The sequence below is a fragment of the Epinephelus moara genome, chromosome 19 (assembly GCF_006386435.1).
Source record: "Epinephelus moara isolate mb chromosome 19, YSFRI_EMoa_1.0, whole genome shotgun sequence".
Classification (NCBI taxonomy): domain Eukaryota; kingdom Metazoa; phylum Chordata; class Actinopteri; order Perciformes; family Serranidae; genus Epinephelus; species Epinephelus moara.
The window spans coordinates 27,351,851-27,366,203 of NC_065524.1; the positions used below are offsets into that span (position 1 = coordinate 27,351,851).

General features: G+C 41.4%; 2 protein-coding genes across 3 annotated transcripts; one reads left to right on the forward strand and one right to left on the reverse strand.

Moving 5' to 3' along the window:
- The first annotated feature begins 3 nt into the window (after nucleotides 1-3).
- fam149b1 (family with sequence similarity 149 member B1) lies at nucleotides 4-10,065 on the forward strand. Of its 2 annotated transcripts, XM_050070781.1 has the most exons (16): nucleotides 4-648; nucleotides 1,748-1,864; nucleotides 2,356-2,500; nucleotides 3,256-3,404; nucleotides 3,541-3,684; nucleotides 4,244-4,405; nucleotides 4,494-4,675; nucleotides 4,769-4,911; nucleotides 5,579-5,647; nucleotides 6,193-6,305; nucleotides 6,613-6,837; nucleotides 7,914-8,037; nucleotides 8,158-8,283; nucleotides 8,475-8,556; nucleotides 8,908-9,045; nucleotides 9,202-10,065. In XM_050070781.1, the coding sequence occupies exons 1-16, from the start codon at nucleotides 602-604 to the stop codon at nucleotides 9,282-9,284; spliced, it is 2,049 nt and encodes a 682-aa protein (XP_049926738.1). In that variant the 5' UTR covers nucleotides 4-601; the 3' UTR covers nucleotides 9,285-10,065. The 2 variants fall into 2 exon arrangements, with proteins under 2 accessions (XP_049926738.1, XP_049926739.1); XM_050070782.1 differs by lacking the exon at nucleotides 5,579-5,647.
- A 391-nt stretch (nucleotides 10,066-10,456) lies between these two features.
- Nucleotides 10,457-13,145, reverse strand: dnajc9 (DnaJ (Hsp40) homolog, subfamily C, member 9). Its single transcript, XM_050070787.1, has 5 exons — nucleotides 12,788-13,145; nucleotides 11,485-11,625; nucleotides 10,900-11,154; nucleotides 10,657-10,743; nucleotides 10,457-10,569 (listed from the first exon to the last, which is right to left on the reverse strand). Exons 1-5 carry the CDS (start codon nucleotides 12,959-12,961, stop codon nucleotides 10,459-10,461), a joined length of 768 nt encoding a protein of 255 aa, XP_049926744.1. The 5' UTR covers nucleotides 12,962-13,145; the 3' UTR covers nucleotides 10,457-10,458.
- Nucleotides 13,146-14,353: the final 1,208 nt, after the last annotated feature.

The window sequence follows — 14,353 nt, forward strand, 5'->3', positions numbered from 1 at the left end:
TACATTTCAGGAACGGCATTACGTTATCGCAAGGCATTCTGGTAGTTGTAGTCACATCGCCCATGAGCTAACAGCTATTCTGCAGTAGTCGGAAATCTATTTCCCATGAGACCACGGGATTACGGAGCTGCGTATCCATGACAGCCGTATTATTGTTGTTGGTGGTGCTAACATTAGCAAGAAAACCCTCTGAAGTGGCGACAGCTAGCTCCACTAACGTAATATTTTAAAATGTAAACCAAATTGTTTGGCAGCCTCTGGACCACACAGTATGCTAACGTAGTTTAGCAAGGTTACTCTAACAGGAAATGTCTTTTGAAGAATTATACAACGCTGTTCGTGCCTTGTTTTATCTGTCCGTCCATGTAACGCTAGCTAGGTTATATTTAGACGAAGCCTCCTCCTAGCATTAGCTGTAACAGTTAGAAACAGCGTTAGCATCTGTAGCCAAAGCCTCGTCCAGCTTCCCCGCACTGAGGGTGTTCATCTGCGGACTAGAGGAAATGTCAGACCTCCTTCTGAACTGTTCCCAGCGAGTCCAGGACGAGGAGGCAAGGATGAGAGACGAGGGCTTGAGCCTGTAAGACGGAGACAAGGGAGGATGATTTCACGGTACAGCAGAAGACCTGTATCGCACAAACTAGAGATGTGAGTATCGAAAATAAAGGGTGAACACTGAATTTGGTGCTGTACCAGCTGAACACTGTAATGTGTGTAAGGCTGAATGCTTTTCATATACACTGGAGGAAAGTGAGATGAGTTATTGACTATCAAATGGCAGTGTAAATTAATATTTGTATTGATCCAGTTAGTGACAGTCCATCTGCCACGTCTGTCGCCTGGTTTAGACACGGACAGGCATTTATTTTCTTTAAAACTAACAATTCAACCTATTATCTATGTAAAGAAACACCATTTCCTTGTTTTAATAATGACATGCTTTGGAAACAGTCAAATAAATGTATGCATAGTCAGAAGGATACATTATTTATATTAAAAGGCTAATACATGGCGAATAAACAAAACAAAAAAAGCAGTATGGCCATTTATTAACAAGAATCACTGGCATATAGACACATAACCATCATATCTTTTCTATTATTTAGATATCTAACTCTGTTTTTACTTGTTAATTCAACCGTTTTGGAAGATAATAATAATTTCATGATGTTTTGTTGTGTTATTGTGCTAAAATGGTTAAAGACAACCTCCTTTTACTTAAAATAAAATGATAAAAAGTGAACTTCTCGGAAAAATCTTTAGCAATAAAATGTTTCTCAATATCTTAATTTTCTTAAAAGTATTTATTTTTTATATGCAACACAGAACAAAGCAGCTCGCACCTGACATGACATGACATGAAAATCCAAATAGAAATAGTTACAGTGGGCATTATATCCATCCCCAAACTTCATCACCTCCTGCGACAACGTAAAGGCAGCATCAAACAAACAAATAGGCTATATTGACAAATAGCAAGGTTACAGGGAGACTGATTTACATGAAATGTACAGTGACTAATTAGGAAACCCCTGTAATATGGAAGATAACAGTGAAGGTCCAATGTACTTTAAGTAAGGGTCCCAAACTTTATAAAAGGTGTCTACTGAGGTGTGAAGCATACAAGAGATATTATTCATCACTGACACGAAACGCACCACTGGTGACTTCTTCAAAATGTGACTACAAACTCACTGCTTTTCATTTGTTTTTTTTGATTAGCATTTGTGATCTGTTTTTCATGCAGTCGTGGGTTGTCTCGCAGCAGCCTCGACCACCACCCTCTCCCCGAGGAAGCGGACGATAACCAAACGCCTCAGCGTTACCTCCATGACCTCCAGGAAGCTGTCTCCGCTCACAACAGGTAACTGAACCCTGGTCATCCTACAGACGCCAGCGTGAGGTCAAGCTGAAACTACCTCAAACTAATACACAAACATACTCTAGCCCATGTGTTTTGTAATGTTACACCATCTTGAGTGGACAGTTGATTCTCAGGGCTCCTGCTGTGTGAAACGGGACACCCAGAAGCAGCAGATTAATTGATATCACATTGCCTCCTTCAGATGTGCAGTTAAAAGAATAAATAATGAGCCAGGCTGTTGGAATATTCAGTTACTTTGACATTTGCCCTTTATTTTCCACTTTGAAACCTCACCTTTGATTATATCAGCAGCCACCAACAAAGAGATTTACACAGCCACATAACAGGGCACTGGTTTATTGTGACAGAGAGTAAAAATGTTTGGATATACTTAAATTCAGTGGGTGTATGTGAAGTAGGGAGTACTGGAAACACAGACTGTGAAACATACATAAACCTCACGTCTTCTTTGTACTTTATATACTCTATAGCTCAGAGACATCTGCTGCCTCCGGCCACTCTGACTGTCCCACCGTCATCTCAGTAGACTCCAGCCAGTCCTGGTCAGGTATCCACAGCTCCACAGGCACTGGCATCTCCACCGAGAGGAGCTCTGTTTTCTCCTGGGGCTACGATGTAAGTCTACTCCTGAGATCTTAAAATGGAGTGACGATGCCAGCCTGCCTGTGTCTGTCACACAAGACACATCCTCAAGTGTGCACACACACACGCACAACATTGTTTTTCCTCTAGCAGTCTCCATGCTGTCTGTTATTCTGGTACAAAGATGAAAAACTCCCCCGACATGTTTTTTTATGCATGTTTTAATGACAGATTTTGATTTATTGTCTAAAATGTGTCACCTTTTGGTAAACCTGTGGAAATCCATACACAGTCATACAGCCAGTCACTGTGTCATATGGTAGATGCCTTGTTTGTCTGCTACGTCTTTGAATATGCAAGGCGTGAATCCACTGGGTATTGGTTTGTTATTATGCTGTGCTTTCTAGCCTCAGCTGGTCCCGACAAAACTTTTCCAGGACTCAATGATTTATTTAGTTTGTTGTCCTCAAGCTGCTTTTGAGAAAGAAAGTAAAGACAACTCAGTTACGCAAACTAACTCACTCCTCTCCTCTCCTCACAGCATATGAACAAACCTGCTTGACCACAAATGCATACACACATTCCCAAGGGCCATAGGGGCCAATTATTATGCAGGCTGAAGCTTGCCGCTAGATTAAAAAAAACAAAAGAATGGCGATGTGTCGCCAATAACTGATGAAGAGACTGAAAAGCAGCAGCTTTCAGTCATAGTGCTGGGGTATGAGAACAGAGGAATGACTAGCTTTCCTTCCTGTGTCTCTGTGTCTTTTTGTTTTTCCGTCCCACAGGAGTTCGACAAGGCGGCGTCACGGCAGGTGCAGCAAATGTTTGAGGAGATCGACAAAGAGCTGTACGAGGGGAGAGGCAGCGGGGGAGGGATACTCCAGGGGCTGCAGGATGAATGTCAGCAGTGGGCCACACGTTTCCCACATCTTCGGTGTGTTATCCACAGTTTCCTCCCAACCCTGTGACCTTTTACTTCAGGGTAGCAGTGGGATCAAAGATTAACTCTGGGAAAAACTGCATGAAGACAATTATTTTACTAAAATATTATTTGTGTGTGCGTCACTCAGGATTCTGGGGACTCAGCTGATGTCTCCCTGTGATGAGGGCTTCCAGTGGTATGCTACTTCAGGGAGAGGCAGCTCTGCTATCAGCCCATCAGCAGGCAAAGAGAGCAGTGTGAAATCCCAGGAGAAAGATAAGAGTGGCACAGAGTAAGTCTTCACTGCACTGACTCACTGGTTGACTGTCTGATGTCAGTGCGACATATAAAGTCAAAGATACATCTCATTGATGTAAGGAACTACTGTTTTCTGTTATATTATTTGAAGAAATTGTCAGAAATGTTATGCCTCTCTATCTCGAGTTGGCCGGCTGTCCAGATGACTGGTGTTACTGCATGAATTATAGAGGAGTCCTGGCTGACTCTGTGGTTTTGTGACCTAGATGCTCAGGCTTCTTAATCAAGTTTGTGGGTCATGTTGGTTAACTGTGATGAGTAGTTGCTGGGACTGCCACTTTTAAAACTAAGCTGACATAAAGGAGTTTGTTTCAGCCCTTTTGCTAATGTCTCCGTGCAGTGTGTTAGTGGGAGGTTGTGCATACCGTAAAAGTTCATATCAGGATTTTCCTTCTGCTTTTCAGGAGCTGGATTTGAGTTTAGTAATTATTTATAGAAAACATATAAGATGTGTGGGCTTGTGTCTGTGAGTGCACCATTTTATGTGTATATGTTTAGGTGCTTATCTGTGTGTACCCTTGTCTTGGGGGAAGGTTAAACGTGCAGGGCAGGAGAGCAATGATGATCAGGTCCTCCTCAGCAGAGTTGGATGAGGCTCCTGGCACCTCCAGTGGCCCCAGCAGTCATGACAAGCAGAGAGTGATTGAGGTCGAGGGTCTGATGGAGGAGTACCTGGCTTTCGATAGCAGGGACTTGTGAGTTGTGACACTGTGATGTTCTTATTCCAGAGTCTAAACCTAAACCTCAGCTGTTAAAATGAGTCACTATGTCCGACTTCTGCAGGGAGGACGAGTGGGAGCAGGATTGTTCAGAGTCGGGTCGGCGGCATCACTGTCTGCCCCCTGTCTCTCCATACCGGTGTCGCCGTCAGGCTGTTCTCGACCTGCTGTTTGATGATGTGTGGCGACAGCTGGTTGGCTGGATGAAAGAGCTGGTTCAACGCCACTGGGAATGCTGCACCTCAAGTAGGCACTGCATGCACTAGACCTAACTCATATTAATCATTCTTTAAATTTTTGTGCACAGTATTTGGAAGTGATTGCATGTCTGATTGGCAGATGATGAAAAGATTTCTGGGAACTTGAGCCCCGTGCAGCAAGACTCCCAGAATCCCTTCATGCTGCTCTCCATGCTGCCCACGATGCTGCCTAAACTCGGCCAGAGCAGGGTGCCCCCGCTCACAGCTGGCCTGCAGTTCCAGGTCAGTGGTCTGAGGAGGGACTAGGACGTAGCAGGGTGCGTGTGGGGGAGTAGACTGGGAGCTTCATTTCAATTTCATCAATCACTGCCAGCAGTTCAGGAGACTAATTAAAAACTGGAGAATCAAAAAATTCTCCTTTTTTAAAAAGTCATTTATTCGAACTTTCGACAGATGCAATAAAACATGTTTAATAATGGTAATAATAGTGACCTAGTTATATAAGAAAGTTTTATATTTTACCTTGGGCTTTCCTCACCACAACATATCATGAAAAGAGAAAAAGATGGTTGTAGTAGAAGACATGTCGTACTCATGTTGGCCTTGAAGAGACCATATAACATCTGCTGAGCATCCCTAACTGTGAGATCCTAGCAGGCTTTAGAGTCACATGTCTCTGCTCCACAGTCCACACTCGATTGTCACCTTTTTTCACTCCTGCTTGTTGCTCTTTCAGTCTTCCAGTGCTTCCAGTTTATTAACTTGTATCACTGTTTTCTTTCCTTCCCTCTGCCCTTCACCTTGCCAATGTGTTTCTTTTATTTTCCCTTCTTTATGTCATTCTTCTTCTTTCTTCATCTTCATTTCCCTTTATTTTCTTTCCCCTCCTCTTTTCCTTTCTTCTATTTCCACTATCTTCCTTTGGTCATGCCTTTTTCTTCCCTCAAAGAACACAAAGTCAAAGGGCTCAAAGCACAAGTCCAGACGGAAATCCAAAAAGCAGAAAAGGCCTTCCACTGTATGTAACTCCCTCACTTAGAGCCAAAATGGCGGCGTGTCGTGTGCGCGTCGTCCATGGCGGCTCGCTATCTTTATCTCTAGATTAAACGTGCTTGTGCCTGTTGATTAACACGAATGCATCACCACCGTGTATCTTTTTTGATTAACTGCAAGTCATTTTCAACACGAACTGCTTTGATTTTCTTTCACAATAAGTATGTTGGAATGCTTTTGTTCTGCTACGTATGGCTTTTGTTGCATTTTAAGTGTTGTGAATGTTATTTTTTGGTTGGTGGCATATCAAATATGGGGTCCTCCTGATGTTACTGCATGATACATAACCGTTTCTTTGACAACGTGCTGTATTGTACATATGGAATTAACTAACCATGCGGCCACTGGCCTTCATAAAATAGATTATTTGTGCCTAACCTCCTATATTATGTGTCTTGTCCCCTCTTCTCTCTCTAAATCATTGTTTTCCTCTTATCCCTCTGCTTTACCCTCCCCCACTCTTCCTCTATCTCATTACTATCTCTCTCTTCATCTCACACCATTCCCCAGGCTGGAAGGGTCCCAGTAGGAGCAGCAGTGACCCAGCACAACCTGAATGACCTCATCGTGATCCACAGCATCCCCCTGCAGCAGAGGAACCTGGGTGTGCTGGATAGAAACCAGTATGAACACGTTTTAATCTTCTAACCGGTGCCAAAATGGAAAAAAAAAAGGACATATCCACTGCACGTTTATGTGTATTCATAAAATGTGATTTTAATCCTGGAATGGGAGTTTAAAGAGACCTAGATGCCTTGTAGTTCTTGTTTTCCATTTACAGGTAAACACATTATAGAGGGACAGAGCCTCCCTCATGCCATGTTTTTGTTTCTGGTCTTAACACCTTGTTTGGCAGAGTACACAGTCAGTTGGCAGCAGGTGGAAATGCACCATTCAGCGATTGTGCTTCACTCTCCTCTTGCCATACAGGGAGCCAGAGGAGCGGGCGCCTCACAGACCAGGCTCCAGCGTGGTCCCCTCCAGCAAACCTCGCCCTCGCCGAACCCTGGAACAGAGCTCTTCCTCGCTGTCCCGCCCGGCACAATCTGCGCGACGCAGAAACCCTCCTCCCCGGACCCTCCTGCCACTGGTCCCCAGCCAGAGTCAGGCCAGCGCAGCGGGATCCATGGATGAGGTCATCCGCGGGACACGTTTGTGAGTTTTTTAACATCACTGGAACCCTGCCAGCCCCACCCAAACTCCTATCTTGCTTTTTACTCTCATTCTTTCCCCCTACGGTCTCTGAAGTTGTGCAGAGGCAGAGTGAGATTACTTTGAAAACAGGCTCCCTTTCAACTTGTGCCTTATGGCTCTGTGCAGCAGAATAATGGGGTGGGGGGGCGGTGATGGAAGTTTCATGTGTGAAACCAACTTCACAGATGAACTTGTCATGAACCGCGGGCGAAGGAGTAGCAATGTAAAGTGCGCCACATAGTTTTCCTATCATGTTGAGTGTCAATTCCCCCGCAAAATTCAGCAACTACTGAACTTTAATAAGTAATTTTAAACTTGGTGAGCACACATTCATAACCTTTTGGTTATTAAAGGAGTAGTTTGACACTTTATATTTACTTGTTTTCTTTCTGAGAGGTAGATGAGAAAATGGAAGACTTTACTTTTACTGTAGTGTCATCGCTGTGAGGAACAACTCCAGGAACTTCTCTTTTTGTACTTATTAAGCAAACAAGGTAGTGAGCTTCAGAGATACTGGTAGGTGACTTTTTTATCTTTGGAAAGAGCCAAGCTAGCTGTTTGTTACCAGCCTTTATGCTAAGCTAAACTAACTGTCTCATGGCTCCAGTTTTATATTTAAAAGATAGATATGAGAGTGATATCAATCTTCTCATCTAACTTTCAGCAAGAAAAGTATCTTAGCTTGTTTCCTAAAATGCAAAACTATTCCTTTAATATTTCAGCGCTGTCACTGTAACATCTTGGTCGTCAAATTTGATCTGAGAAGGAATAACTTACATTTTCTAGCATTGCGGTAAAACAATTTATTACGGCACTAAAGATGAAACAATACATACAAATCACATCTGTTCTTTGTTTTAAGTATCTACGCTATCACAAGAATAATAATTCTGACTTTTGTCCTTACACCTAAGCTGTGAATTTTCACAACGCCCACAGTCTTTTGTGATAAAAGTATATGTTATCGTCACAGATGCAGCATAGAACAATCTATCTATAGCTACTGTCTTTATTGAAGTGTGTGTCGTCTACCACAGACCCACAGCCAACGACCGCCTGACATCTCCGCTGTTGCCTCTGAGCAGGAATACACTCCTTCCTCCCATCAGCACCGGAGACCCAGAGTCATCTCACTCAGGGCAGCAGTCCAAACCTGCACAGGTGGTGCACAACACTACTGACACACAACTACACTGACTAAATGAAGGCTTTCTGAATAGATCATAGGTTTAAGAAATCTTTAAAACACTGTGTCTTTGACCTTTATTTCCATCCAACCAGCGTCAGAAAGGCCCGTCCAGCCGCGCCCACAGTGCTATAAATGACGAAGCTGGCAGTTCAATACCAAGGGATCGTCACCACCTGCTGGACGTGTTCTCTCGCCCCAACACCACTCACACATACAGGGTAAGATTCTCTTTATCGTCACGGACTCCTGCATACACAAGTGGCATGATTTTGTGACTTTCTATGGAGAGAAAGACCCAGAAGTGATTTTAAATGCCAAGTAATGAGTTGGCCATGTATATACTCTGTATTTTATGTTCCTCTGGGAGTGTCAGAGACAGGATGATTGACCCCTGGTTTTGTGTTTTTAGTCAGACACTCCGTACCGTCGATCCTTCACAGTATTGGACAACATCGGGCAGGGGCGGCCAGGCAGAGCCTCTGTGGCCACAGGTCAGAAACTCAGCATGGATTGTTGAATATATATGTTTTCACAAGTACCGCTTCATCAACACCACCCCTTATGTTCATGTTCCACTGATAGTTTAGCTATGAGTTTGAAGTGTTTATCCATTACTTTCATTGTCTATTTCAGCCAATTATCCATCACTTTTAGCTGAATATTTAAGCTGTTTATCTATTTTTAGCTTCTTATAATTATTTGGGAATCACTGAGACTCCTACTTTTGTGTTACTTAATTTTTTTCTGTGCTTGTACTGTACATAGCCAGTGTCAGTGTCAGATGGATTCTGTCGTACATCAGTTAATCGCTTATGCATTAATTTATTCATTTATTCCCCCAGACTCTCTTGGAATCGGTGTGACCGGCATCAGTCTTGGCATTAGCAGCTCGTCTTTCTTGGACTCGTTTTCCCACCACCCCTTGGGGCACTCGCCCATCAAAGACGAAGAGGAGCCGGACCCACAAGCCCCCGTCCCAGGTCAGTAGATTAAAGCGGCTGATGAAACTCTTCCAGACTCGGCTCTCAGATAAACTATGAATGAAAGAGAGGTCGCAGCGGCCGGCCTCAACTAAGATTCACCTGCTCATAGGATGGTTTAAGTCTTGATGTTTTTATCCTTCCTCTGTCCCACAGCTCCACTGGTGCCCGTGTCAGTCCCGCCTCGGTCTTACACACGCGGAGGCATCTCATCCAGAGCCAGCAGACCTGGCTTGTAGTTTGCCTCCGGACCCGTCAGCCATTCATCTTTATTCGCTACAACGAAGTGCAGCACTCTAAAGCATCTGTGCCCACTAAACTTTTTTTTTTTTTTTTTACAGAAGTAGCCGAATTTTTTCATATAATGCTGCTTTGGTGAAGTTATTGTTAAGAGGCCTATTTTTGTATTTCAGAAATCAGCTTATGTGGCTGCCAAACACACAATTATTCCATTTCCTTGTACAGTGTGAGCTGTATGTGTGGACATTTGTACTACGTATGTATGATCTGAATGTGTATATATCTATTTATATGTGAATGTACAGTACATTATCCTCCGTGGTGTGTTGTTGTGCTGGTAAATGACTATGCAGGGAATGACACATCCACCCAGACAGGGATAGAGAGGATAAAAAAAAGCACTTTTTTCCCCATCTCTGATGCAACATCAGAGAGTTTGGTACTGTATCTTTTATAATGACACAATTTTCAACCACCCTGTGTAAAAAACATATGAACGCAGAACCTCTCATTGCACATAAGAACAAGAGATGCCACCTTGAACTTTTTTTTTGCTTTTCTCTCCATTAAAGCTCAGTTTAAATCATGTAAATAAATCAGACGAGGGAATGTGCTGGCTGAACATCTCTGCAGCCGACATGCTTTTACTAGTACACCTCAAGATGATGTAAAAATACAAACGGGAAGTTGTAAATAAGTAAGAGATTCATTCATGTCTGTACAGAATACTGTATTTTAGATGTTACCTGAGCAAAGTCTTGACAGGTAACATCAGGGTTACCTCACAAAGGGTAGTTCGCCCTTCATTAAAATAATATACTGGACAGCCATGTTACAAAAGGTGACAAAGCTTGAAAATCAAATCTTTTCATCGATGCATTTTCTTTCATCTTTTTATACATAAAGAATAAAAATCTGTGTACAAGTGATGTATATAAATATGAATTTATTTGTGCTTTATGAAGACTTGAAAACAAACGACAAACATGACAACAAATAAAAGATTCATTTACATTTTGATGAGTGTCACATGAAAACCTACAGAGGGGAGCAGTGGGGCAGCTGCTCAAACATGAACTTCAACACTCCTGTTAATCTAAAAAGGTGGGGGTTTTTAACAAGTGCTGCCATTTATATGTATTTTATCTGCCATAAATGGAGACTGTACGCTTTTCACTTTTTTCCTTTCTTTCCTTTTTGGGACTTTTCGCTTTTTTTGGAGTATTTTGCTTCCAGGTCAGACAGGAAACTGTTGAAATTCTGCTCTCTGGACTTCTGTTTTTGCTGGGAAAAGAGAATGAAAGGACGGTTATTGAGAGAGAAACAAGTAACTCCCTAGAAATTTCATACATACATGTATGCATTTGTTACCTTTAGCATCATCACAAGACTGTCGTCTTCATCACCGAGCCCCATCTCTTTCTGCATTTCTTCTGCTTCTTGTCGCTCTCTGTCAGCCTGGAAGATCAATTGCAATCACATTACTGAGACTGACATAAGTTAAAAAGTATAAAGGTTTGGAGGAATCTTTTGGGCCATCTGACAATCACATAAAAGAAAATCTAGAAAAATCCGACTGTGATTCTGTGGGTTTATCACCAACACACTTCTCACCCTCTTCCTGCGAGCCCTCTTCTTCTTGTCACTCTCCTTAGTAAACGCTGGAAACGCCTCGACGTCTCCGCTATCGATGGCAGCCTGGATGATGCTGCAGAGCCTGGGCTCATCTTCCTGGGAGCAGCACATGGCCGAGGCAGTGATGGCGTCCATATTTCCCTGGTGCTGCACGTACAGCTGGATTACGTCCTGCCGCTCCTCATCAGAGCCCTTATATTTATTCTCAAATTCAAGGATGTCCTGCACTGTAATCTAGGAGATGGATGGAGAAAAATATCATGTATGGTCCAGGCAATAAAACCATGTTAATGTGCAATTTTATGATGCTGCAACAAATAAACCAGTAGAAAAATGTTTCATTTGTTGTACCATCTCAGGCTTTCATTTGTTGTACCATCTCAGGTGCAGTGACACAACATCGATCCCCAACTAATCTATACTACCTAAAATAAATTCCTGGAATACAAGTGACTCACTCAGAGTACCACATCATCGCCTGTATAACACAAAGACAAAACAACGTGTGTGACTCATTATTAAGTCATGTTATTAATAAAGAAAGCACCTGCGCTGCTCCATTACCTTGGGGAATAGCAGTCTCCAGTAGTCTTCCCAGCAGCGGTCTTGGCTCAGGACGTCAGACTCTTCATCCACCACCCCCTGCTCATCGTAAACAGCTCTCTGCTCCTTATCGCTCAGCACCGCGTACAGCTTACCCAACACCTGGAGGGGGAGAGAAACAAAGTATTACACACTTTATATGAGCAATATAAAATGGTATATGGATATGCACTAGACTTTAGATACACTGTGAGTGTTAGTTACTAGAATCAGCTTAAAAGAATCCCACATCTGCATTAGGTCTCAATCTGACACATCATTGGGCACATGCAATGACATCACCTCACATCTGTCATACTGCACCTTTACTGGACTTTGCTGCTGCTGACGTTTGCACACTCCTTTGTTGTGCTTATATATATATATTTTTTTACACTTCATATTGCTTATATTTATGTCAGTTAGATTTTCCTGTTAAATATTAATGTCTTGCACTTGTGGTTTATCTATATGTAAATATGTGTGTGTAGTTTTCTTTTAATAGTATGCACCATTTGAGGACACATTTTTACGCTTGCATGATGACACTAAAGTTCTTAAATCTCTAGCTTTAGATGTTGTCAGTCTTCATCCCATGGAAGCTATCCCTTTTATTTCTAGGGCTGTGCATTATAGACAATGCGGCAATTAGTGAGCAGGTGTTTATACCTGGAAATATTGGTTTATGGGAAAGTTTTACTATCTGTAAGGGATTTAATCCACTGGACACGCCAAACACTTACATTTCCATCTGGTTATTTAATCTATGCACTCTTTCTTATCTGATTTAAACAATAACGTTATATATATATAATGTAATACATCAATACTGTTACACTAATTTACATCTAAAATTTGATTCCTATAGGCCTCTTCTAACCTATTGTTTCACTGCTGCTGATAACCGATTTAGGCTTTCTGAATAAGTGATACACCTGGAAATTCAGCAACACAATAAAAGGAGGGAGGTCTTTTAAAACAGACATAAGTTTCCTGTCTGTTTTGCACCTCACAGCAAATATAATAAAGCTCTTACTAAAAGGCACATAAGCAATGTATCAGTGGGAAAACTGCGTCCCAAAACATTTCTGCTTCCTTACAAATACCACAAGTGGCGGGCAAAGTCTCTATGACAATAATATCTTTAGTAACTGCACAGAAAAGTTGGTGCTAAGTGTCCGTTACTCGTTGGAACTACGTCAGTTGGTTAGCCGTTAGCTAGCTACTAAAGCTAACGTTAGCTTGTTTTCATTGTGTGTGTTCCAGCTAACAAGGAGAGTTGTACCTGAAACTTCTCCGTAGCCTGCGGGTCTTCAGGAGCCCGGTCCGGGTGCACTTTCAGCGACACTTTGTAGTAGCTCCTCCGGATCTCTGCCTCGGTCGCCTCTTTGTTGATGCCCAGCACCTCGTACAGGTTTGAGGTCTTGAAGAGCTCCTGGCAGCGCTCGAGCAAACCCATCCTGACGGCTTTGACCGAGTCCGATAATCCGGTAAAATATTTCCTCTCACACGACTTAATGACGTTTTATAGTTACGCTTTGTGGCTAAATATTCATAAGTTAAATAAGTCCTGTTTTCTGGCTACCTTTTGTCGGGAATATCAATTTGGCGCGCTGGCCTGTCATACACTTCCGTACGTAAAGCGACGTGATGACGTACCTAACATAATCGCCCTCTTATTGGTTCCCGTGATCTCACACGTCAGACTTTATAATGAGGGTTTATTATGCCAGATTTTATTTTAAAATCTTAAAAAAAAACATTTCTGTACAACACATAGAGGCTGGTTTCTAATATTTTCATGATTCTAATTATTTATTTTAATATTTTAATTTGTGACCTGTAGATATTTGTGTACATAAGTAACGCATTCACTGTGCTGATGTGCTGTTGTACTGTGTGTTGTTTTATTACACCAAGTAACACACTAAATGTGATCAGTCTGCTGATACTCGCTTATCAGATGTTAAAAAGTTCAACAAAGCCTGGCTTAAATATAAGGATGCCTCTGGACTCTCGTGGTCCCAATTCAGATTACTATTATCAATATTATTATTATTATTGTTATTATTGTTGTCAATTAATTAGAATTGATTTTATTTTTTATTTTATCTCATTTATTTTATTATTATTGTTGTTTATTATTTTATTTTTATTTGATTTATTTATTTCATTATTATTGTTTATTATTTTATTTTCATTTTATTTTTATCTATTATTATTATTATTATTATTTATTTATTTATTCATTTATTTATTATTTTTATTTTTAATTGACTTCTTAGCCAAGAAAATTTACATCTGTTGTCCCTGGGCAGGAAACAGAGAATAAGATGTTTGTAGTCCTGACTCCATTTTAAACTCTAAACTAATCCTATACTTATCATGAACTGCTCTTGACTGAATATATTTAACACCTTACACTGTCATGACTTCTTATTGTCTTACATTTTATATTTTTTCACTCAGGGCATCACATCAGTGGAATTCAGTACCACAAACAATTAGAGAGTCTCCATCATATCACTTATTTAAGTTTAATGCCAAGAAATGGCTTGTTGACACCCAAAGATGTGAACAAGATTGCTGCTTTCAATTTTTCTAGGATACCATTCGCGAAGGGACTTACTGCCGATGAAAAGTAGCCTTTCAGCTAATTCGGGTGCATTGACATTCGTTAAAATTTTGATTAATGCACATTGTCCCTTTTCTTAAATAAATAAATAAATTTACACTCTGTACTCACTTAAAAAGCTGGAATTACTGCCAAAATATTGTAATGCTGTCTGAGGTAATATTTGATCTGTCTTATGCAGTGTTAGGGTTGCTATTTGGTAGATATAGATAAGTA

What these genes read in the sequence shown, in the direction of transcription:
- fam149b1 (XM_050070781.1), top strand. Translation starts at nt 602, where the DNA reads ATGATTTCACGGTACAGCAGAAGACCTGTATCGCACAAACTAGAGAT. An exon ending in TTTTCTCCTGGGGCTACGAT is followed by an intron (nt 2,501 to 3,255) that starts GTAAGTCTACTC and finishes TCCGTCCCACAG; the next exon opens with GAGTTCGACAAGGCGGCGTC. An exon ending in CAGAGCCTCTGTGGCCACAG is followed by an intron (nt 8,557 to 8,907) that starts GTCAGAAACTCA and finishes TTATTCCCCCAG; the next exon opens with ACTCTCTTGGAATCGGTGTG.
- dnajc9 (XM_050070787.1), bottom strand. Translation starts at nt 12,961, where the DNA reads ATGGGTTTGCTCGAGCGCTGCCAGGAGCTCTTCAAGACCTCAAACCTG. An exon ending in AGGCTACGGAGAAGTTTCAG is followed by an intron (nt 11,626 to 12,787) that starts GTACAACTCTCC and finishes CTCCCCCTCCAG; the next exon opens with GTGTTGGGTAAGCTGTACGC. An exon ending in GGAGACTGCTATTCCCCAAG is followed by an intron (nt 11,155 to 11,484) that starts GTAATGGAGCAG and finishes TCCATCTCCTAG; the next exon opens with ATTACAGTGCAGGACATCCT.